Below are 23,557 nucleotides of genomic sequence, written 5' to 3'. Positions count from 1 at the left end.
GACAACAGCCAACGCTTAACTATTGCTTTCATTTTTATGTGAATATTCTAGGGCATCAGGAAAACTGTATATGTAGAAATTTACATAGTCAGTATAATGTAAAATGACTGAGATAACTGTAACTCCATTTTACAAAGAAAACAGACACCAAAACTTAGCAGTGATGCATTGCAGCATAACAAGGTGAAATTAAGTCTTTTCTCCTGTTTTTTGTTTTTTTAGAAGACTTCAAATAAAACAAATACCAGTTGAACATAAATACTTTATATTGTAGTTTTAAGAATCTACTTGAATCTGTTCAAATTAAATTATGATTATATTATGAAAAATATCTTTGTCATGCTGGAACATGATAAAGGGATTTCAGAGCCATGGGTTGTTGATGTAAATGATGAGGGGCAGATGGATTCTCCCTCCCTTTAGCAAGATAATGACAGCTCTCCTTGCTTAGGGATCCTACAGCAAAATGACTGCCAACATTGCAGACTTATCAAGAATGTGAGCCTTATTGGAGAAATGACATGATGGCAACAGTTGCTTCAATAGAAATACACAAAGATAAAGAGTTGTCAAATGCTCCTCTGTATATCTTCGCCTTAGGACATATAATCAAAGAAAATTCTAATATTATTGGGCTAGACTGTAGAGTTCTAACTGCTGTTGTTAATCTGACCCCCAAGCATTGTGAACACATGCTTGGTGAGTTGTCTGAATGTGGGGGTATTTGGTTAAGAGTGGCAGCCACTAATCCGGAGAATTGGGTTCAATTTGTCACTCCTCCACATGCAGCCACTGGGTGACCTTGGGCGCTGTCAGCTTCACCTACCTCACAGCGTGTCTGTTGTGTGAGGAGAGGGAAAAGTATGTTGAGACTCTTTTGGTTAGTGAACAGCAGAGTATAAAAACCAACTCCTCTTCTTTTTAACAACTGAATCCATCCTCTCGCATATTGTAAAGGTCTGAGAAACTTTGTAGTTGAGAACTGCTTTCTGTCTGGATTTTCTAAATGAATAACTGGTCTTTTCTTTCCTTGTTTTTAGGAGTTAATAGATGATTTCATCTTTCCAGCCTCTAATGTTTACTTACAGTACATGAGGAATGGCGAGCTGCCCGCTGAGCAGGCCATACCAGTCTGTAGTTCACCAGCTACTATCAACGCTGGATTTGAGCTGTTAGTAGCACTAGCAGTGGGCTGTGTTCGAAACCTCAAACAAATAGTAGATACTTTGACTGAAATGTATTATATAGGCACTGCAATAACTAGTACGTACTATTTCTTTATTGCCTGTATAATTTGAAGTATGAAAATACTTGATATTATATTATATTATCAAATACATTATTCTCTGCAGCTTTTATGGGGAAAAGTATTGTTAAATTGCTTGGCTAAAAATGATACTTCTCAGTATTTCTGTCATTGAAATGGGGGCTTAGATCACTATATTAGTTGTCATTCATTAGAAGAATCCATAGAGAATGAATTTCTGAGATTCCTATATGTGCACTCAAGTTTTCTTGTGTAGGCACTGATGGTATTTCCCATTCTAATTTCAGTTCCTTACTTTACTTTAGAGGTTGTTAAAATCAGTTCTGAAGTAGCCCTTTTGGAGATAGGAGAGGCTCTAGTAAGGAAGGGATTTCAGACTCAGAAAACCTTTATTGGCGTACAGGGATGTCAGAAATTGTGGTGATGGAAGAAACTTTCCCCTCACCTCTTTATCTTCTACTTCATGTCTCTACAGGACCACTTAAAATTAGTAAATTGCTTTCCAAATCTAGTAAGCTGCAAATGTTTTCCAAGAAGTGATCAGTACATGGTTATAGAAGATGAATATATATTGCAGAGTTGGCAGGAACTTCATTGTAGATTTCACTTGTAACTATATGTGCCCTGTAATTGCAATTTTCCCACTGATGGATGAAACTTATGTAAAACTCATTCAGGAGCTGAGTATTAAACAACCTTGCTTAGCCTAATGACAGTTCAGAAGTATGTTGTTTATGTCTGTTTTTTTAATACATCTGATTTCTCGTAGCTTGTGAGGCACTTACAGAATGGGAATACCTGCCGCCTGTTGGACCCCGACCACCAAAAGGATTTGTAGGTCTAAAAAATGCTGGTGCCACTTGTTATATGAATTCTGTCATTCAGCAGTTGTACATGATTCCTGCAATCAGGAATGGAATCCTTGCAATTGAGGGCACAGGCAGTGATGTGGATGATGATATGTCTGGAGATGAGAAGCAAGACAATGAGGTAATATTTGGCTTTTCAGACAGTAATTATTTAGTATGCTGCTTGTGTTTTTAGCATGCAGTCTTATCTGCAGCGCATAATTACAGATCTACATTGCTTTGTCAAACATAAAACTATCCAATTTTGTATTGCATAGCCTCTTATTGCATGATCAGGAACACCCACTCCTTGTGCATACACAAAACAATTCACTACTGGAAGAATGTACAGTGACATTGTGGATTCTTTTCATGGGATGGTTTTGTCAAATATGAAGAGAGGTCATGACTTTAGGGCAGTGGTCCCCAACCTTCTTATCACCGGGGACCGGTCAACACTTGACAATTTTACTGAGGCCTGGGGGGGGGGGGGTAGTCTTTGCCAAGGAACGTCGGTGCCGCCTGAGCCCCTGCTTCACTTGCTTTCCCACCGGCACCCCTGACTTCCCGCCGCCCACTGGGGGGCACTGCCAGCAGCAGTTGCGCAGTGCCACACCAAGGGGGAGCCCCAGCCATGGCAGCCGCTGGAGAGCACCAAAGGTGAGCCAGCGGCAGAGTGACAGGGCAGCCCCGAAGGCAGCAGCCAGGAAGGAGGACGAGGAGGAGCCACAGCCCGGTACCGTCTGATCCACGGACCGGTACTGGTCCCCGGACCGGGGGTTGGGGACCACTGCTTTAGGGTACTACAAACTGATGAAAGCTGCTCTCTACCTTACTCAGTCCCCTTTTCTGGACATTTTGAAGAAAGAAGCAACAATTACTGCTTGATAAGTTACAGAGGGTCAATGCGGTATAGCAGAGTGGCAGTTTAGGAGCTGGGATTTGAATCCCTAGCCTGCTGAGTGAACTTAGGCTGGCCATATACATTCAGCCTATTCCACAGGGTTGTTGTATTATATATTATAAAATGGAGGAGTGCAGAACAATGTGAGCTGACTTTTGGGGAGAAAAATAAATACATAGTATATATCTACCTCTATAGGAATGTGAGGGCTCAGGATACCTTTTCCATCATATTTTCTGTTGCTACCCATATTGCATGGCATAGTGTCACAATGTGGGTGAAGCTTACTGAGAAATGAAGAAAACTGGTCTGGGTTAGTACTAAACTTTATCTGTAGAGTTCTTCGGTACACATAGAATTATGCTATATTTTCTTCATGGACCAGATGACCCCCTGAAATTTGAAACTGGATATTGGGCATAAGAACTTTCTAGATTTCTGTGTGTATTTTGCTGGTTTGAACACTTGTAGAAATCAGTATTTCATCAGAATTTCTTTTGTTCAAAGAGTACTGCTGATTCCCGTGATGAAGTATTTGGCTATCCACATCAGTATGATGATAAACCTACATTAAGTAAAACTGAAGACAGAAAAGAGTACAATATAGGTGTTTTGAGACACCTGCAAGTCATCTTCGGTCACCTAGCAGCTTCTCGGTTACAGTACTATGTTCCTAGAGGATTTTGGAAGCAGTTCAGGTAAATAACGAATTAATCAATGTACAACTACATTTGAAATGTAAAAACATTTGTTTTTATTTTTTATAGTATTAGTAGAAGTTAGTATGCAAGAGAATAACACCCCAGGGAATAGATAAACAGGATTCTTAAAATGTATCCACATAACTTTAATAAAGGAAACAGAAGCAATAAATATATTGCTAATTTTATATGGAAGTATTAGACCAAATTTTCTCAACCCATTTATGAAACCCTGGGGTTTCTTTATGGCTCTGGAATGACACCCCCCCCCCATATTATGAGACGGGTCAGGATGGGAAGGGGAAGGGCATCAGGTGGGTTTGTACACAGCTATGTTTCCCAACCATAATCTGCACGAATTTGCCACTTCCGGGGTTTTTTGAAGCCTGAAGAATGTTTCAGGGGTTTCTCAACGGTAAAAAAGGTAAGAAAGGCTGCCATATATATTATTTTATCACATGTTCATTATTACATTAGACAATGTGTCTGGCTTTTATTACAATAGAATATTTTTCATTCTAGACTTTGGGGTGAACCTGTAAATCTGCGTGAACAGCATGATGCTTTAGAATTCTTTAATTCCTTGGTGGATAGTCTAGATGAAGCTTTAAAAGCCTTGGGTCACCCAGCAATGCTTAGTAAAGTTTTGGGAGGATCCTTTGCTGATCAGAAGATATGTCAAGGATGCCCCCATCGGTAAGTGTTGCACCACCTAATCGCTTATCCTATGGTTATTTCTTATTACCTAAATGCAAAGCCTTTTAGACTGCAGATGGGTATCTACCAGGACAAGGCTGTGTTCTTCCTTTGAATGGGAATAACGGATGAGCATTTAGAGGTGGCTCACACTGGCAGTGTAGTCTCCTGTGCATAAACAGTCATGACTATTTCCTCATCTGTGATCATATGAGCAAAGTTAGCATATGTCAGGCAGTATATTTCTTTGCCATTGACATCTGAAGTGAGCAGTGACTCATGAAGGCTCATAATAGAATAAATTTCTACTATGTGGTATCTACGGTACCCCACTGGACTTCTGTTTTATTTTAGTGTATATAAAGCGAGCTGACATGATTTGCATAAGTGCAGTAGCTGTTGCAATTGCCCAGCAGGAGCAGTACAAGCCAGTTCATAAAAATATTTCCTTATGTAAACATAAGCAACTATGTGTCCAAAGAAGTGGCTGTAACTGCATACATAAGGGGAAACTGATTTTAAATGCTTAATGAAAACAAATATTGCCAGCTAGCATATATATGATATGGAAGCATTTTAAGTAATGTTGATTTGATAGTTTACATGTTTAGATATTTTGCACTTTCAATTAGCTACTGAAGATTAAGCCTGGTGTGTGTAACATGCAGCGCAGGAGACCTAGGTTGTATGGTCCTCACTGACTCCAAGGTTCAGTCAATGAACTGAACCACTCCACTCTGGGAAGCTTCTCAATACATTCCTGCTGGACCATGTTCAGCAGTTTCCTGGAATCAGAATGGCAGTTCCCAAGCTTCTCACAGGATATCAACAGGAATGCAGCAAACAGTTTCCCAAGGGAGAATGGGATCAGATCCCTCCCTATTGAGATGCTGTGAGAATCTACTAAGGTAACGTCTGACCTCCCCACACCCAACTTCTCTGTTGCATGCTAGAGACTGTCATTTTAGTTGGAACCCCTTGAGAAGCATTAGGGAAAAGTTCTCATGGAAGGGGGGAAGAAAGGCGGTGTTTTTATCCCTTGACCCATGGATGGAGAACTTCTCAACTTTCATTTATAAAAATATCTGAATGAATGAATGAATGTTAATGTGAGCCTAAAAGAAACTGGGTTGCATTTTGGGACAGCCCACAGCTCTAGTCAAGATACATTATAACCCACATAACCCAATTTGCACAACTGTGAGTTGTGCCCTGCTCGTATTACAAACCATGTTCTTTTCAGGCTTGTTTATACATTCAGATGGGAATTCAGATAGGAAAATCTTGATGTTTGCCACCATGTACTCTTGTCTGTTCTTCACAAACACTGATGAAGACAAGTTGAGAGAGGCTGAAGAGAAAATTTATCCTAAGTGCGCTGACTTTTCCTTGAATTGCATCTATAATGAAAATATAAAGAATGGCTTACATCTAATGGGACTGGACTTTCCCAGCACTTTCATGAAGCCCCAAGAACTCCCCCAAAATATTGTCCCTGGGCATCTCTAGACCCTTATGGAGAGTATAAGGGGCTAGTTGGGATCTGTATTGGAAGGTGTACATTGGTGGAAATAGACAAAAGTGTCCTTCCATTCTTAAAAAGACAGGTCAAGATGCAAGCTATCATTTTCATGCTGATGCGTACTACTGAGCCCATGTGTGACAGGCATGTGCATTCCCTTTCATTTCTTACATTATAGTCCCCTTATGCATGGAGTCCAATTGAAGGTTTTCTGATTTTGGAAGCCTTGAATCAAACTCAAATTTGCTATGGCGTCTGAATCCAGGCATCTGGGTAATTTACAGTTGGCATTTTCCCTCAAGCTGAACTTTATAAACTACAGGTTAATTCTGGTTTAAGAGAAGAAATAGATTTCCGTTTGCGCAGGTACCACCACTTGGATACCAGGGCAAATTAGAATTTGACTCAATTCCATAATGTGGAAGCCTTCATTGGTCTCTGTGGTTAATAGTGGAAGAAAACATGAGCACAGGAAAAAGTTGACTTGTGTTAGTCAGGAACAAATGGAAGTCTGCATGCAGCCTTAAACTAAAAAGCTTTCACTTGGATTTTCAGACTGGTTTTAAACTGGGCTTTTATTTTGTTCATTCTGAACTACACTGTATATTGATAATTTCAGTTATTGGTCTAGGCTACAGTTTATACAGTTTTGATATGGGAACATATCTTCTGGGGACCCGAGGAGAAGTGCAACGGAAATCTACATATGTGATGCTGCACCCACCCCCACCTCCTGCACCTGAACAGCAGAGCAGGGAGGACAAGGGTCTTGTAGTGACAGGTGAAAGGAAGATGCAAGGAGAAGGAGGGAGGGAGCGCCAGGACCAGACCCAGTGAGGAAAGGCTGAAGGAAGGCGAGGGAAAGGAATGGTGTGGCTAGGCACAGTGGGACAGTGGCAGGAGAGGCAGCATTTTCTTCAGTTAGCCACAGGATCGGCCAGGCGAGGGTGGGGCAGTTTTCCAACCTTGGCCTCTTCAATGAGTCAGGGAAGGAGGCAGGCCTCCTCCTCCCTTCTTCTTCCTCTCTGCAACCCTCCCCCATAACTGAACAACAGAGGCAGGGAGCGGATGGGAAACACCTGCGCTGATGGTTGAAGGGGGGAGCCTGGTGGAGTTTACCTTCATTTTCTCCCCCCTCCCTGCTGTTTTCTGAGGGGGCCAAAGAGCCTGGATTCCCCCATTTAGAGTTACTCATGAGCAAGTCTTGTGGAAAGGAACAGCAGAAAGTTTTTCTCTTTTGCCTACAGCACTGAAAGGGTTAAGCAATCTGAGCCCTGAGGACAGGACGAGCTATTAAAGGAGGAAGGTGGGAGGGGCAGATCCCAGGAAGGTTTTCTCATGAGTAAGTCATGGTGGGGGAGCTGTTCAGTCCTGGAAGAGAGAAATGCAGATAGAGTGGTTTTAAAAAAAATAGGGGGTAGTAATAAATACCTTTAAAGATCCAGCCTCCTTCTGGCTCCTCCCAGATCTCTGTTGCCCTCTAATAAACTCTGTCCTTCACAGGTCCCCCTCCCCCAAATCTCCAGATACTTTCCAACCAGGAGCTTGCCACCCGAAAAGTGGTGGGTTCTCCTGGAGAAATTGGTGGATAAAAATGGCTGCTTTGGAGGGAAGAGCATGGCATCCTAATGTGCTGAGGATCCTCTGCTTCCCAAATCCCTCTGTCCCTAGGATCCACCTCCAAAAGCCCCAGGAATACCCTAATCTGGAGCTGGCAACCCTACTGGAGCTTCTTTCTTTTGGTTTAACCTAACTTTCAGGGTTGTTGTGTGGTGAAAATGAGGAGATAATTCACTTGTGCCATCCTTGGAGGAAGAGTATACCCAAAGTGCACTTTCAGCCCTCTGCCCTTCAGGACTCAGGCTCCCCCCCCCCCCCCCCAGTCTCCAGGTATTTCCCAGCCAGAAGCTGCAAGCCCTAAAAAGGCATGTTGGGTGCAGGCAGCTAAAAGGCTGAGCGAAGGTACTTCCTTTCCTTCTTCCCTCCTTTCTGCTTGCTTGTTTTTCTTCGGTATCCTTCCCAACTGGAGGCTGGCAATCCAGCTGCCCAAAGTCCTCCCCATCCCCATCCCCCCTAACCATGGTGTTCCCACATAGGTTTTCTGTGAGAATCAGATCCTCACATCCATTTATCTGTATCTATCCATCTTTGTAGCAATTAAAATTCCTTTATGACGAGACTATTGTATTCTGTTTGATTAGTTGTTCAGCATACTTATTTTTCTTATAATTGTAGGTACGAATGTGAAGAGTCATTTACAACGCTGAATGTAGATATAAGAAATCACCAAAACTTGCTTGATTCCTTGGAACAGTATGTCAAAGGAGACTTGCTGGAAGGTGCAAATGCATATCACTGTGAAAAGTGCAACAAGAAGGTATGCATTCATGAAAATGTTTGTGTGAATCTTAACAGCAATTGGATTTGTTCAAAATAAACTAACTTTAGAAGACTTCATACTGCAAGAAAACTTGAGCACTGTTTTGCCTTATAAGCCATAACCCAGAAAGCGGTTTTCAGAATGACTGTTCTAACTGCAAACTAGACATTCAACTCTTCAATATGAAATAAATGTGTTTTAATGCTCTCATGTTTTTCTAGGACTGCAGCCAATAAGGAGTTAATTTCTAACTGTTGTATTTCTTTGTTGGAGAGGAGACCTCAGTTCTCAGGTCTGCTCACTGTCTGAAAAAGACAGTTCTCCTGGTCCAGATTCTGCTTGGCCTGGAGTATTTGCATTGGATAAAATTCCATGAGGGCTGTTGCTATTACTAGGGATGGGCATAAACTTAACCACTGTCAGGGTCTACAGTGTCCTGCTGTCACTTCTTCTCCACCACAATGTCGGGAGATAGACATATGGGTTAGGAAGGCACTTTTCTCCTATGTTGGCGTCTCAGAATGGGGTATCTGGGATCCTTCTTCTCGATCACTCCCCTGGGTTCACCGTAGTTACTGCATTACTGATGAACCCCGCCTCCTCATAGACACCAACCTTCCTGTTTAAGTAGCCTTCCTTCTCCCAACCTCCACCCCCGAATCTTCAAAAGCCCTCCCACCTTTCTGGGCCTCTGCATCTTTCCTTGGTCGCCGTGTCCTCAGCTGCACTTGGGCCCTGCCCTGCCCTGCGGCATACAGCCGTTGCAGTATTTCTGATCTCCCTGATGTGATCCGCCGGCTCCACCCTGCCTTATGGCTCTTCAGTAGAGGGGGGAGGCCCCTCCTGTGTCTTCTTTTCTCCCTCTGGCTCGCGAGCACTGGACTTCCCCTCTCTTGCATCGTCTGTCAGCTGTTGTTACCACCTTCCCTCTCCTGAAAGACCTACGGTTCCTAGGGTAAGTCGGGGACTGGTTCCAGGTAGAGGGGCAGTTCCCGACAACCACGAAGCAAAATATTCATCCCTAATTTCACCCTGTTCTTGGTTTACAAACTGAAGTGTACTGTCACAAGCTACCACAAAATTTGAAAGCAGTTTGTGGTGGTTTGTGGTTGGATTAGAAAGCAGTGGATTAAAAAGATTCCAAGTCGCTTTAAGTCCCCACTTTCTATTCTCCTCCCAAAAGCTTCCTGCTGCTTTGCTGTTTCAGACTGTCTTATGCACAAGCAACCATCCAGCTGTTTTTCAGACTTTCTGCAAACCCCATATAAAGGGACTGTGTTCCACAAATTAGGTTTTGTGCATTGTGTATTGATTTGTGCATTGGGCATTCTTCCAGTTCATGCCCATCCCTAGCTATTACCTCACTCCACCATGCTGTAGGCAAAGGGTCAAAAGCAGCTTTCCAGCAAGTGTGCAGTCTTAATCTGAAGCATGTATTTTTGTGAAAAGGAGGGCCTTCTTTTAATGTCCCATGTTCCTGTCCTTGCAAGGGCAGATTCCACCAATCAAGAGACTTCTGTGGCTGCCAGAACACTGATCCTTCCTAGCCCTCTGCAACAGAGAGTTCTGAGGATCCTTGGCTTCTTCTATCCTCCTCAGGATATAGCCCTTGTTCAGGAAAGAGAATGAGCTAGTGCAGGGGTCCTTGACCTTTTTGAGCCTTTGGGCACCTTTGGAATTCAGACACAAGGTAGTGGGCATAACTGTAAAGTGGCTGCTGCATGAGGTGAAGATGCACACACAATACCTCAAAGGAAGTCTCAAGTGTGGAGGAGAAGAGAGAGTTCAGAAATTATGCTGCAGAAGAGGAGTGAGAGAGACAATAAAAACAACACTGTGATGGCAACTGCTTCTGTCATTATTTTAACCCGCAAAACCAATCAGAAATTATGCTAGGCATGGGCCCCACACGGTCTCCCACACTTTCTGAAAATGCTTGAATGGTGCCATGGTACCAATGGGCACTATTTTGGGGACCCTTGGGTACTACTTCAAGGCAGTTTTTCATCCTTGCACATCCAGAAACAGCTCTTACCACAGTAGGAGATCATATGCCTTTTTGCTATTAAGCTAGCTGAGAGCCAGTTTGGTGTAGTGGTTAGGAGTGCGGACTTCTAATCTGGCATGCCAGGTTTGATTCTGCACTCCTCCACATGCATCCAGCTGGGTGACCTTGGGCTCGCCATGGCACTGATAAAACTGTTCTGACCGAGCAGTGATATCAGCGCGCTCTCAGCCTCACCCACCCCACAGGGTGTCTGTTGTGGGGAGAGGAATGGGAAGGCGACTGTAAGCCGCTTTGAGCCTCCTTCGGGTAGGGAAAGGCGGCATATAAGAACCAACTCTTCTTCTTCTTCTTCTTCTTCTTCTTTTCTCTAAAAGACCAAAGTGCTCTTCCAACAACCTCAGGTTCTTGCTACTGGTCCATTGCTACTCATCTCTTGGAGGGAAGCCCAAATCTTTCTATTACTACTTTATGGTCTCTGTCTATCACAATGATGGGTGATAGACTCACAAGCAAATCTACCTAAGAGCAATTGCAAGTGGGTCTGTTGAATAAATAGAGGGTGCAATATTGCTGGTGCAGGCACATGCATCAGGGTTTAGTTCTGAATGAAAGTGAATGGCTGAGCATAGGTAGTCCACTGCACATTTCTGGGAGTGAAATACCTGTGGGAAAAGCAAAAGACAGACATGGCGCTAATGGAGTAAGTCTGCAGGAGAGGCATCTTGGATGTGTCATAACAAATGTGGATAACTAAATATAACTTGTGATTTAGACACTGGAATGATGTTGGTTGTGATTTTTATGGCTAAACTAGGACACAAATAGTTCAGTCAGTTGGCAGAATTTAGCAGTTCTGTCCATGTTAAGAGAGCTTTCCTGGCATCGAGAATAGTATGCTTTCATCCTCTGAAGTGGTTGAAGAAGAATATCAGATCTTGATTCAGATGGAACCCCAGTAAGAATTAGATTCCTATTTTAAGGGACTGTGTTGTCTTGGTGGAAATAGAGATGAAGATTTGAGAACAGCTAGTTTAAATTCTCTTCTTACAGAACAGACTCAAACAATATCACTCTCCTTCCTGACCCCTCAATTTATCCATCTTAATCAGCAGAGGACAGGGACAGGGACTGACTATTGAAGATATTTATAGGGGGGCAATTTGGTTGTTACCCTCTGCCTTGTAATCAAAGATTACAAATTGACACTCTTGCCTTTGCAGATCCTGCCTTTGGTAGGCAGGTACTGCAACAGGCTATGTAGGGAGTCCTGTTGGGGCATGGATGAGGCTTGTTATATCCACCAGGATGCATCCCTTCAATATCTGGGCGGGTCTCCTCATCAACAAGGGGGTAATGTTCATTTGCCTTGTGTTAGAAGAATAATTCTTTCCTGTCTGCTATCCCAGCACTAAACAGAAGAAAACTTGTTTAGTCCATGTTTTCTGTCTATGGATTGGATCCAAAGTAACTCCAGCACAGGAAAATGGACAGAGTGGTGGTTTTCCCTTATGTAGCAATTTGCTGTGCCCTCCAAAATTTTGCTAGGTAGGAGTGAAGCCCTGGGGGGGGGGGGGGGGCGCGGAGAACCCACTCAGAAACCAATTAAATAAATAAAATTCTATATGCTGAGTTTTAAAGTCTGTATCCCTGTACTCCTAGGGGTCATGTCAAGGGATCTTCAAGAACAGCATTGGAAAATCATGTTCCCCAACACCTCCACCAATGGAAGTGCTATTTAAGTGTCACAATTGTACCTTTTACATCTAATCCTATACTATGTTAATGGTGTACATACTCGGTACTTGGTAGTATTTATTTTTAATGAAGTCTGGCCATACTACTTTTTCATGTTACATTTGTAGCCTAATAATATTGTTAATACATAATAATGCAGTCTGTCTGAACTTATGTTCAAATATTTATTTTTAGGTGGATACAGTGAAACGCTTGTTGATCAAAAAGCTGCCTCCAGTTCTTGCTATCCAGTTAAAAAGATTTGACTATGACTGGGAAAGGGAATGTGCAATCAAATTCAATGATTACTTTGAATTTCCCCGGGAGTTGGACATGGAGCCTTATACTGTAGCAGGAGTAGCAAAACTTGAAGGGGATGATGTAAATCCTGAAAATCAGCTGATACAGAATGAACAGTCTGAAAATGAGCATTCTGGAAGCACTAAATACAGATTAGTGGGTGTATTGGTGCACAGTGGACAAGCCAGTGGTGGACATTATTACTCTTATATTATTCAGAGAAATGGTGGAGATGGTGAAAAAAACCGGTGGTATAAATTTGATGATGGTGATGTAACAGAATGCAAAATGGATGATGATGAAGAAATGAAAAATCAGTGTTTTGGTGGAGAGTACATGGGGGAAGTATTTGATCATATGATGAAGCGCATGTCCTACAGACGTCAGAAGAGATGGTGGAATGCTTACATTCTTTTTTATGAACGTATGGACACAGTAGACAAAGATAATGAACTAATAAAATATATTTCAGAACTTACTATGACCACTAAACCCCACCAGATTAAAATGCCATCTGCCATTGAACGAAGTGTACGGAAACAAAATGTACAGTTCATGCACAACCGTATGCAGTACAGTCTAGAATATTTCCAGTTCATAAAGAAATTACTGACTTGTAACAGTGTCTACCTAAATCCTCCTCCAGGTCAGTATTCAAATATGATTAAAAATTAGACTAGAGGGGTTAATCTAAGTTTGTGACCTTTCACGTATTTTGTAATTGGTTTACTTTTACACTTAAATATACCTTAGCAATTCTATTTTTTCCTTGTTTAGTTTTAACGTGTGAAAGTATTTTCTATCATGTAAAATAGTTGGAAAGGATCAGGCTATTGTTTCCTTGGTAATTAGAATTATAAATGTACTTTACACTTTTATATTTTAAGATTTTCTGCCTTTTGCTAGTAAACACAACAATAGAGATGCTATTGTTAAAACAGTGTGGAAGTTTAATGCAATTAGATCTTATCTTACAAATAATACTTTCAGTCATCTCATTCAAATCTGTAACCACTTAAATCCGGAGATTGTAGCCATGAACAAACAAGACAGATCTTTCTACAAACCTGGAAAACTCCCCAGATTTGCAAAAAATCTGAACTTTTAAAATACACGCACATATGCACTGAGAGTTTAAAAACCCACAAAATGATAATAGAAATGCCAGTAGCTTTAAGAAATGGATACTCATCGACTGTTGCTAGGTATCTGCAGTAGTTTTGTGAACATTTCACTTGGCTTGGTTTCTTTCAGTAAAAGGTAGGGAATTTTCCCAGTTATTTTTGTCTTGGTGGAAGGACATAGGGGGCCCAGCTGAGCAGCAACTACTGTGTGATTCCCTACCACCAGACTCATATGACCCATCTAGACATAGCTGCTTACTACTGTTCAGCAGCAGCCACCCTATAAAACTAGTGTGGCATATTGGTTATCGTTTCAGACTAGGATTTAAGAGGCCTAGATTTAATCTCTCTTCTGCCATCAAAGCTCACTGGATGATCTTGGACCATTTTCAGCCTACTCTAGCTCACAGGATTGTTGTGATGATAAAATAGAGGAGAGAGCTGTTTCTATTATGGAGTAGGGTGCGGTATAAATAAAGTAAATAAATATAGCAGAAGGTGGGTGGCAGTTAAGTGGGACAGTGAGAGGTGAAGGAAGCAATAAGGGGAGAGGATATGGGTGCTGCTTGGAAGAGGGAAAGAGAAAATAGTGTAGAAAAGGTGATACAATGGAAAATGAGATGCCCATTGCAAGTCTTGCAGGTTCTTCCCCACTTCATAATTGAGTCTGGCCTGGCAACTGGCACCATGCAACTAGGCCACAATTTTCTGAGAACAGGCCGACAGGAGTAGGGAAGGAGGGAAAACTGAGGGAGGTCAGATAAAGTTATGTAGACTGATGGGTTGGAAGGAGAAAAAGAGGTAGTTAAATGGGAGAGGTTATGGGAGCTTTGAGGGAAAGAAAATAGGGGAAAAGATGAGAATTCCTCTCCTCACATGTCCTTGCGAGTTCCCACTTACATAGATCTAAACTTGAACTCAAATTATCACTCAGTCAAATCAAATTAATTTATTATGGCTATCTAGCCTGTTTGTAATAGAAAAAATGCAAATACAAAATTGAATTTAAAAAATTGTTTACCATTTATTTAAAACTACAAATAATTCAGGAAACTATAATGCAATAACCACTCATAAAACAGAGGGGGAAGGAATCAGCCTAAAAATAATGTAAGAACATTTAAACAAATTAAGAAGAGATTGTTTATATAAATTTAATAAATAAGACTACAAAGGGGGAAATGAGCGAAGTAGAAAATAATGCTTTGTGAAAAACTAATACAATTATATAAAAATAGTTAATTTGTTTAAAATCATTTAGGAATCTGTATTTATTTGTTACAATTTAATGGCTGTTGCACAAAATTTTGCAGCCATTTTAGTGAATTGGGGGTTAGTCTCAGGGAGAGGTTTCCTCAGCCAGGCTGCTTCCAAAACAAAAATAGATTCCTCCAGAAGAGACTGATAGTGTTTTGATGGACAGAGATATAAAAAGGGCACCTAAAGAATATGTGATTGATTCTATCTCCCCTGACTTGCAAGGACAAGTACTTAATGATGCTAAGAAATTCTAGTATATTAGAATGTAATCCAAAATTAGAATGCCTCATCAGATTTCAGCAAGCAAAATTAATTTTGTATAATGATTCAACATAAATGTCACAGTGCCTTATGTTGTTCTTTCTTTTTTTTTAAGGACAAGATCATCTATTGTCTGAAGCAGAGGAAATAACCATGATTAGTGTTCAGCTTGCTGCTAGATTTCTCTTCACCACAGGATTTCATACAAAGAAAATAGTTCGTGGCCCTGCCAGTGATTGGTATATGGTTTTAGGAATAATTCTACAGTGGTATTAAAAAGTTTGTAGAGTAGTGTTTATAGAATCATAGAATAACAGAGCTGGAAGAGGCTTTCTGGGTCATCTAGTCCAACCCCCCGCACAATACAGGACACTCATAACCCTATTGCTCATCCATTATAACCTGCCACCCCCTTGAATCAAGTATGTTGTAGAATTTAATATAGGAAATGGAAATGTGAAGGATGAATGCGTTTAGACATTGTCATAGTTGATGCTAATCATAGTTCCCTCTTAATCAGGGTCTGACTTTGATTACCCACTCTGATTTAGAAGGAAACCTGATGAATGTTACACTGGCACTGATAAGATACTGTGTGGTGGCACTGTGATACGGCACTGATCTGATACTGTGGTTAACACAGTACTTATAGTTTGGGGGATTCAGGAGGAAACATAGGATCACATATTATGCTCCCATTCCCCTAACCAAGATTAAACAATTGTCTTTTTCTTTTGGGTTTTTTTCCCCTGGGCCCATTTGGAGGAAAGCAAGGGCATAAATACCTTAATAGAGTGTGTGTGTGTACAACACATGAAACCGTACTAGAGCTGCTATTACGTATATGCTTACATTGGAGTAATTGTCATTGAATACAGTAGCTTTTAATTACAATAGTTGCGCTATAAATAGTTTAGAAAATGTTCCCTTATATGTACAAATATTATGTTTAAATGGTATGTTGCTTAACACAGTACTATAGTTGAGCTGTCAGCCTAGATATGTAACTGACTGTTGTCTTGAAAATGTAGTGATGCTGTCCATTTAATATTTCTGTTTCAGGTATGATGCTTTGTGCATACTCCTTCGTCACAGCAAGAATGTACGTTTTTGGTTTGCTCACAATGTCCTTTTCAATGTTTCAAATCGCTTCTCTGAATACCTTTTGGAATGCCCTAGTGCAGAAGTGAGAGGGGCTTTTGCAAAGCTTATAGTATTTATTGCGCATTTTTCATTACAAGATGGGCCATGTCCTTCACCTTTTGCTTCACCTGGACCTTCTAGTCAGGTACGATTAGTTCTACAACCAGAATAAAACATGAAAGTGTTCTTGGAAATTGTCAGTATATTTTAGAACCACTATGATCCCTTTATGACCTTAAACAAAAAAATGTCACTTTAAGGAATTTAGTGATTGTATGTGGTATGGTCTTGGTTACATTTCTTGAAGATAATTATTACTTGACTTCTCTACGTCTCATATCAAATATTTAGGTCAGGGAAGTCAAAGGCAATAAGTAAAGCTTAACATATCACTCCATTGTACCACATGCTGTAAACATGGAATAGTTCAACCACAGAAGGAAACGGACTTGGATGTAATTAACCACTAAGCAGGTTTCATCACATTCTACTTTAAAACATGTGTGTCTTTAATGTAATTTGTCATCTAAAACAATGGTCCCCAACCTTTTTATCACCGGGGACCACTCAATGCTTGACAATTTTACTGAAGCCCGGTGGGGGGGGGGGGATAGTTTACTCCTCTACTCTCAACCACTGCCCTAACGCTCTCTGATTGCTATGGTAATATTTAAACATCGCTTCAAAATAAGATACAGACATGCCACAACAATGAACATAAGGAACATTTTATTTTCATTGAAATTTTAACTCATGACAATGATAAATCAATGGGAACCCTGAGCTTGTTTCTCTGCAACGAGATAGTCCCATCTGGGAGTGATGGGAGACAATGAGACCAGAAGTGTGTTGTAAAGGGCCGGGGGGGGGGGGGGGGAGAAGGCGTCCTTTGTGGCCCACCTCCAATTAGTCGACGGACCACATGTGGTCCGCAGCCCACAGGTTGGGGATCACTAATCTAAAAGAGCATTGTTAACTTGCCTTCCAATATATTGGAATCACTTATAATTATCATGCCTTTTTTGATTTGTAGGCCTATGACAACTTAAGTTTGAGTGATCACTTGCTGAGAGCAGTACTGAATCTTCTTAGAAGGGAAGTGTCTGAGCACGGGCGCCATTTGCAACAATATTTCAATCTGTTTGTGATGTATGCCAATTTAGGTAATGTGCCATTTTTCATCTTAAAGTTGTCAACATAGTCTTAATATTCATATAACTATTCCTAGTCTTGTTTAAGCTGTACCTATTTGCCTTGCCTTTGTTCATATTATCTAAATATTTGTGGCAAATCTTCTGTATAGTATCCTAAATTTAATGATGCTGTACAAATTGCTGGGACAGTGAGAGCACCAAAAGCTTCCTTGAAAGACAGCTTGCCAGCCTCTGTCAAATATGCATGCATATACTGGGTTTTTTTACTAGTCTTAGGGTACACATTCAGCATTTAGAAGGCAATGATAAATTCTAAAAGTGTATCCTTCCTCCTCAGAAACAGTAACAACACTCAGGAATACCATGGAAAGCAGTTTGATTAGAAAGGATTCTCTGTGTGTATGAAATCCCTTCAAACCAATCATTTAGCTGTTAATATGAATCAGGTATATAAGGTAGTGGCGTAAACTAAAGTACATGAAGGAATAATGGGAAAACTCCAAAGGGCAATTTCAAGGACGCTTCCCAGTTGCAAGCCTGGAGGCACTGGTAAGAGAAGCGCCTTGAGTGCAAGGAGCTGTTCATAACCATGGTTGTATGGCCAATCTTGAGGAAGCTGTTAGACCCAGTACTTCAAGCTCTTGTCACATACCTGATGTAAGCTCCCATCCTTGTGATGTTAACTGAGCCACTCCTGGTTCACCTAAGGTAGGCTTTCTCAACCTGGGTTTCGTGAACCCCTGGGATTTCTTGGCAGCCCTGAAAGGGTTTCCTAAATGGATGGGAGTTAGTTAATTTTCTTATATTTTTTTAAATTTGGTAAACATGACTATACATGGTCATGTCAACCCACCCCTCCCAAAATGGCCAATGATGGGCCAGGAAGGGGTAGGAAGGGGAGCGTCCCCAGGTGGGCATCTACACAGCTATACTTCCCAACCATATTCTGCATGATTGCACCACTTCTTGGGTTTCTTGAAGCCTGAACTATGGTAAATGATAAAAAAGGTGAGAAAGGCTGGTATGTAGTCACATAGGCTAGAGAAGTCTTTACAGAGGGAATACGAGGCCCTGAAAATTAGCACAGCTGGTTGGCTGTCTTCCCTGTTGGGTCAAACAAGCTCAAGGGTTGTATGGATCCTGTACTCCCAAAGCTCACTTTACATACTGCAGTCCCATAGAACTTTAGGAATCTGGGTTGACCTGAGTTACAATTAGGACTTTAAAAGTGGAGAACAACTTCTCATTTTCATTAGATTAGCTTAATTGTTCAACAAAAAGTTTTTTCAACCATGCAGATTTTGACACAAAAAATGAAACTAATGGAAATGTGACTCAGATTTAGTTGTGTTAAAGTTGGCTTTGACAACGAATTTTGTGAACATATTCTAAAATTTGTCAAATCAAAAATCTATTAAGTGGTTTTTGCTGAGTCCAGCTGAATTTTTGAGAGTAGTTTGAAATATATGTTGGCTTTCACATGGAATGCTCATTAGTGGATTTCCCAAATGAAAAGGAAGTTTGGAATATGGTTGGAGAAGTAAAAAGTGAGGGTCCTAGACACTGATATATGTTTCATAAAATATACTTCCAATACTTCTGCAAACAAGGCAAATGCTTCAGAAATTAGGTATTCGGTGAAAGTTTAAAAAGTGAGTCTAACAAGTTTATCTGCTTAATTACTTTCCATGTTTCCTTGTAGGTGTAGCAGAAAAAACACAGCTTTTAAAACTAAATGTACCTGCAACATTTATGCTTGTGGCTCTGGATGAAGGTCCTGGTCCTCCAATCAAATACCAATATGCTGAACTGGGCAAATTGTATACTGTTGTGTCCCAGCTCATCCGCTGTTGCAATGTGTCATCACGGATGCAGTCTTCTATAAATGGTACTGTTAATTTTAAAGTTTATAAGTAGTCAATATTAGTTCAGTTTTACATAGTATGCAGAAAGCCAAGAGAGTGAGAGCTTTCCTGACATCCTCAGGCAGGACATTCCACAAGATGGGTGCCACAATGGAAAAAGCACATGTAAATGCAGTTGTTGATTTTGCCCATGTGTAAGTTGGCACCTGCAGAAGGACCTGTTGACATGTGCAAACTTGTTGTGACAAAGCACAGGGAAACAGTCAGTCCCATAAATAAAACGGACCAAGGTCATGAAGGGCTTTGTGTGTGATAGCTAGTACATTGAACAGAATCTGGTACATTGAACAGAATCTGGGCAGCCAGTGGAGTGTCTGCAAAACAAGAGTAATATGCATACTTCATCTAGCTCCCATTAATGGATGACCTGTAGCATTCTGGGACAGCTTGAGTTTTTGAGTTAATTTTGAACAGAGACCAATCCAGAGTGAACATCAAGACATCTAGTCTTGATGTTACTGTTGCATGAATCTAGGCGACCAGATCAACATGGTATAATGGCTAAAGTGTAGGACTAGGATATGGGAGGCCCAGGTTCAATCCCCACTCTCCCATGAAAGCTTGTTGGGAGACCTTGTGCTAGTCACATAATCTCATTCTAACCTACCTCAGAAGGACCTGGTAGGTGGTTCACCAGAGGCTGTTCTAAAATGCCCCTTGAACTTTCCAGGTAGATTTTGGGTTAAGGAATACAGACTTACTCCATGCAGACAAATTTGGATATTAGAAATACTTAATCTGGTCTGAATACTGGTGCTTCAGCAAATGCATGTCAGTTATTGGAGCTGGTAACTTGGTCTTTACTTTGAAGCATCATTTTCTTAAGTGCTATATAATAAACACAGTTACTCTGCATTTTGGTAATGCTGGTAGCAAAGCAGCTTTCAAGCTTCTTTATATATTTAATGTACCATAAGAATCTTCCATGTAACAATCCAGAAGAGTCAAAAGAAGCTCACAGATGTTCAGCTTTGCTAGACACAGAGGCAAGTTGTTCATATATGCCAATTACTGCTTTGACTGCCAGTAGGCTTTGCTTGGCCACAATTCCATAACAGCAGGTCTCTTGTGGGCCCTATCCCTTTAATGAAGGCTGTAAAGCAAGGTTGTTCAGATCTATTTCCAATTAAAGCTTTCTTTCTATAGAAGTTTGTTTGAGTTTTGTCTGCCCAGCCTTTAAGTATCCCAGAGCAAAGACATCACATAATTTTCGTATGAGGCTGAAATATGGGGCTAGAGGGGAAATCTTGGGTTTTCCCCAGGGAACTCCTGCTACACACTTAAGGTTAGAAGTTAGACTATTACAAAAAAGTCCACGTGAAGCTATTAAAATAGTATAATAAACTTGTTAGTATTCAAAGACCATTCAGCAAAATATTGGTTTTAGAACTACAAGGAAAGGAATCAGTGGTCCAGTTTGCTGTCCCTATTCTGCAGTTTTAATCCTAGCCTGTTTTAGAAGCTGTAAAGCTTTGGTACTCAAGCAAACTTTGTTATTGGCTTTTTGAAAAAGATGCCCTTCACGATATCAGTATGGTCCGACAGTCTAAATTTTCTCTGTGGTATCCTCGGATTAAGAGAAACAAATTCTTATCTTACTATTTAGCTGACGTTTCTAATGTTACACCAGAAAAAGCATTTACTAGTGCACATTTTCAAACTATGCTATCGGAGTGTATTTATAGGGCAGATTTCAAAAAAAAGTTGTGGAACAATGCTCTTGTGATCTTAATCAGGTGAATGATCAGAATCACACAGAGCTGGGAAAAGCCACAAAGAGCCATCCAGTCAAGCCCAGCACATTGCTGGGGACTTAAAAATCTACATGGCTCCTTCTATAGGTCCATTTGAAACAAGCTGCTGAATCAGCTTCTTGTAAACTTTTCCAGCTCAGATGTGGAATGTATTAATTTTTAATTAGCTGATGCTATCATTTTTGTTACCCTCAGAGTGGCTACTTTTATCTTTTTATCAATAAATATAAGGAAGATATTGGCACCTGCTAATTCTGCAAGAACTCTAGCTAAATTATAATGTTATTTTACGGATTTTTATTGTTGTTGCATTTATTTCTTATCGTAGTTTAAAGTTTTTAAAGTTTTATTCTGCTATGTAAGAATGCTTTAACTGTTCTGTTATATGTTGGTGGTTATTCTGGGTTGTTATGACCGTATGGCTACAAGAACAATAAGATCTGCAACCCAGAAGATATTATTGATGGATTTATCATATTCTATAGACATTTTGAGTCCAAAAGTAACAATAAATAAATGTTTCTTCTTAGGTAATCCTCCACTTAGCAACCCCTATGGTGATCCTAATTTATCACAACCAATAATGGCACTGCAGCAGAATGTGGCAGACATTTTGTTTGTGCGAACTAGCTATGTGAAAAAAATAATTGAAGATTGCAGTAACTCAGAAGAGACCATCAAACTACTTCGCTTCTGCTGCTGGGAGAATCCTCAGTTTTCATCTACAGTCCTCAGTGAATTACTTTGGCAGGTAAATAAAAACACAAAAATTTGAAAGAAAATGTGTGTATTTGTTAAAGTGGCTTGTATACAGAGATGTTACTTATGTCCTATTCAAGAATGTGAAACCACTTAAGTTTCCATCTAGTATCCTTGCATGCCAATTTAAGTGTTTATTCATTGTCCAGATGTTTGGAGGCTGTGGCAGACTGGCTCCAACAGAGTCAGCTGAAGTTAAATCCAACTAAAACAGAGGTCATCTGGCTGGGCTAGCATACCCTAGATGGGTTGCTACAACTCTTGACAGAATCCGATTAACAACTTCAGCGATCGTCAAGAGTCTGGGTGTGATTCTGGATGCCTCCCTATATAAGGAGGCCAAGACACAAATGTAGCGTACCAAGCTTTTTAACAACTTTATCAGTGCTGTGGCGAGCCCAAGGTAACCCAGCTGGCTGCATATCGGGGAGCGTGGAGTCAAACCTGGCTCACCAGATTAGAAGTCCGCACCCCTAACTTTCGCAGAGCTATCCTTGAAACTGCTCCAGAAACTTCAACTAGTCCAGAATGCAGCTGCACAGGTCCTCACTGGGACCTAATGGAGGGCCCATATTTGACCTGCGCTCTCTCAGCTGCACTGACTCCAGATTGAATACTGGATCAGAATCAAGGTTTTGTTTATTACCTTCAAAGCCTTAAATGGTCTGGGATCGTCATACCTGTGGGACATCCTCTCCCCATATGTTCTCTGAAGAGCTTTAAGATCTGGTGACCAAAACCTGTTCTAGATCCCCGAGGTATTTATACTGGTCTCAGCCAGGGCCAGAAGATCCCAGTGGTACATTCTGCCAAATGAGATCAGAGCCCTACAGGACCTTCAGCAGGGCTTGTAAAACAGCTGTTCATCCCAATCCACCAAATTATACTCCAAAGGGTTTTCATGACTGTCCCCTGCATTCTTCCATATGACAGAAAGAACTGGACATATTTTAGTATTTGATTTCTGGCATTAATGTTTCAAGAGTGCAATTACAAATAAAATAAATCCACTGAACACAGATTAATTCTAGCAACTTCTAGTACAATTAACAGTGGCTGTAGAAGCTTGTAGAACTGGCTTTATTTTCCTCTTCTCTTGCCCTGTGCTGAGGAAGAGGGTGGCTGCCGCACAGTCTGTTCTCAGGTCTGACAGCTGCAGCATATGGAGTTTTAGAATTAGTACTTGACTGTTTTTTAAGACAAACAACTTCAAGGTAAATGAGCATACTAGATTGTCAAAAAAGTAAATAATGCCTGAACAAACAATATTAAAACTAGCATAATGCGAGGATTATTTTTAAAATGATTTCCAATTAATGATTAATAATTACTGTTTTGTACAGTATCCTGTTGATTGTAAACGTGACTTAAGGAACAAAAATAACACGTTCAGAGTTAGTGTAAACACAAGTATGTTCTTGTGCAGTTATAAAGCATCATTTAACAAACTCAGAGTAATTTCTGTGGTTTGTGACATCCTCTTTACCTCATTTACTTCTTAAAAGTCTTAGCTTTAACCCTTCTGTGGTTCAAACTAGATGTTTGATTTTTTTAAAGAGTTGGGCCTCTGTTCTCTGGACAGAATATTTCACAAGGAGTGGAAAATAACTCCTCCCCTCATCATTGCTTGGGTGTAGGAAAATGGGTTGAGGGGAAGGCATGGACTCTCCTGCCTCCAGAAATGCTGTTCAGAGCCCATTTGAGCACACATTCATTTTTAAAGCCATTCTCTGCAGCTGTTTTGTAACTATGAGGAACCTAGTTGGCTGTGGGGAAACTAGACCCAGCTCTTTAAATATTCTGTATTACATGTTATC

General features: G+C 40.7%; 1 protein-coding gene across 3 annotated transcripts in view; it reads left to right on the top strand.

The window, feature by feature from the left end:
• USP9X (ubiquitin specific peptidase 9 X-linked) overlaps nt 1–23,557 on the top strand; it is a 111,479-nt gene that overhangs the window by 73,855 nt on the left and 14,067 nt on the right. For all 3 annotated transcript variants that reach the window (XM_077342901.1, XM_077342900.1, XM_077342902.1), the window contains exons 30-40: nt 1,041–1,263; nt 2,037–2,257; nt 3,527–3,717; nt 4,243–4,416; nt 8,174–8,315; nt 12,256–13,006; nt 15,121–15,244; nt 16,068–16,293; nt 17,182–17,311; nt 19,005–19,190; nt 21,512–21,732. In XM_077342901.1, coding sequence (XP_077199016.1) covers nt 1,041–1,263; nt 2,037–2,257; nt 3,527–3,717; nt 4,243–4,416; nt 8,174–8,315; nt 12,256–13,006; nt 15,121–15,244; nt 16,068–16,293; nt 17,182–17,311; nt 19,005–19,190; nt 21,512–21,732 — 2,589 coding nt within the window. The remainder of the gene's footprint in view (nt 1–1,040; nt 1,264–2,036; nt 2,258–3,526; nt 3,718–4,242; nt 4,417–8,173; nt 8,316–12,255; nt 13,007–15,120; nt 15,245–16,067; nt 16,294–17,181; nt 17,312–19,004; nt 19,191–21,511; nt 21,733–23,557) is intronic.

Source organism: Paroedura picta, chromosome 6 (genome assembly GCF_049243985.1).
Source record: "Paroedura picta isolate Pp20150507F chromosome 6, Ppicta_v3.0, whole genome shotgun sequence".
Lineage (NCBI taxonomy): Eukaryota > Metazoa > Chordata > Lepidosauria > Squamata > Gekkonidae > Paroedura > Paroedura picta.
This window is presented reverse-complemented; position numbering and strand designations above follow the sequence as displayed.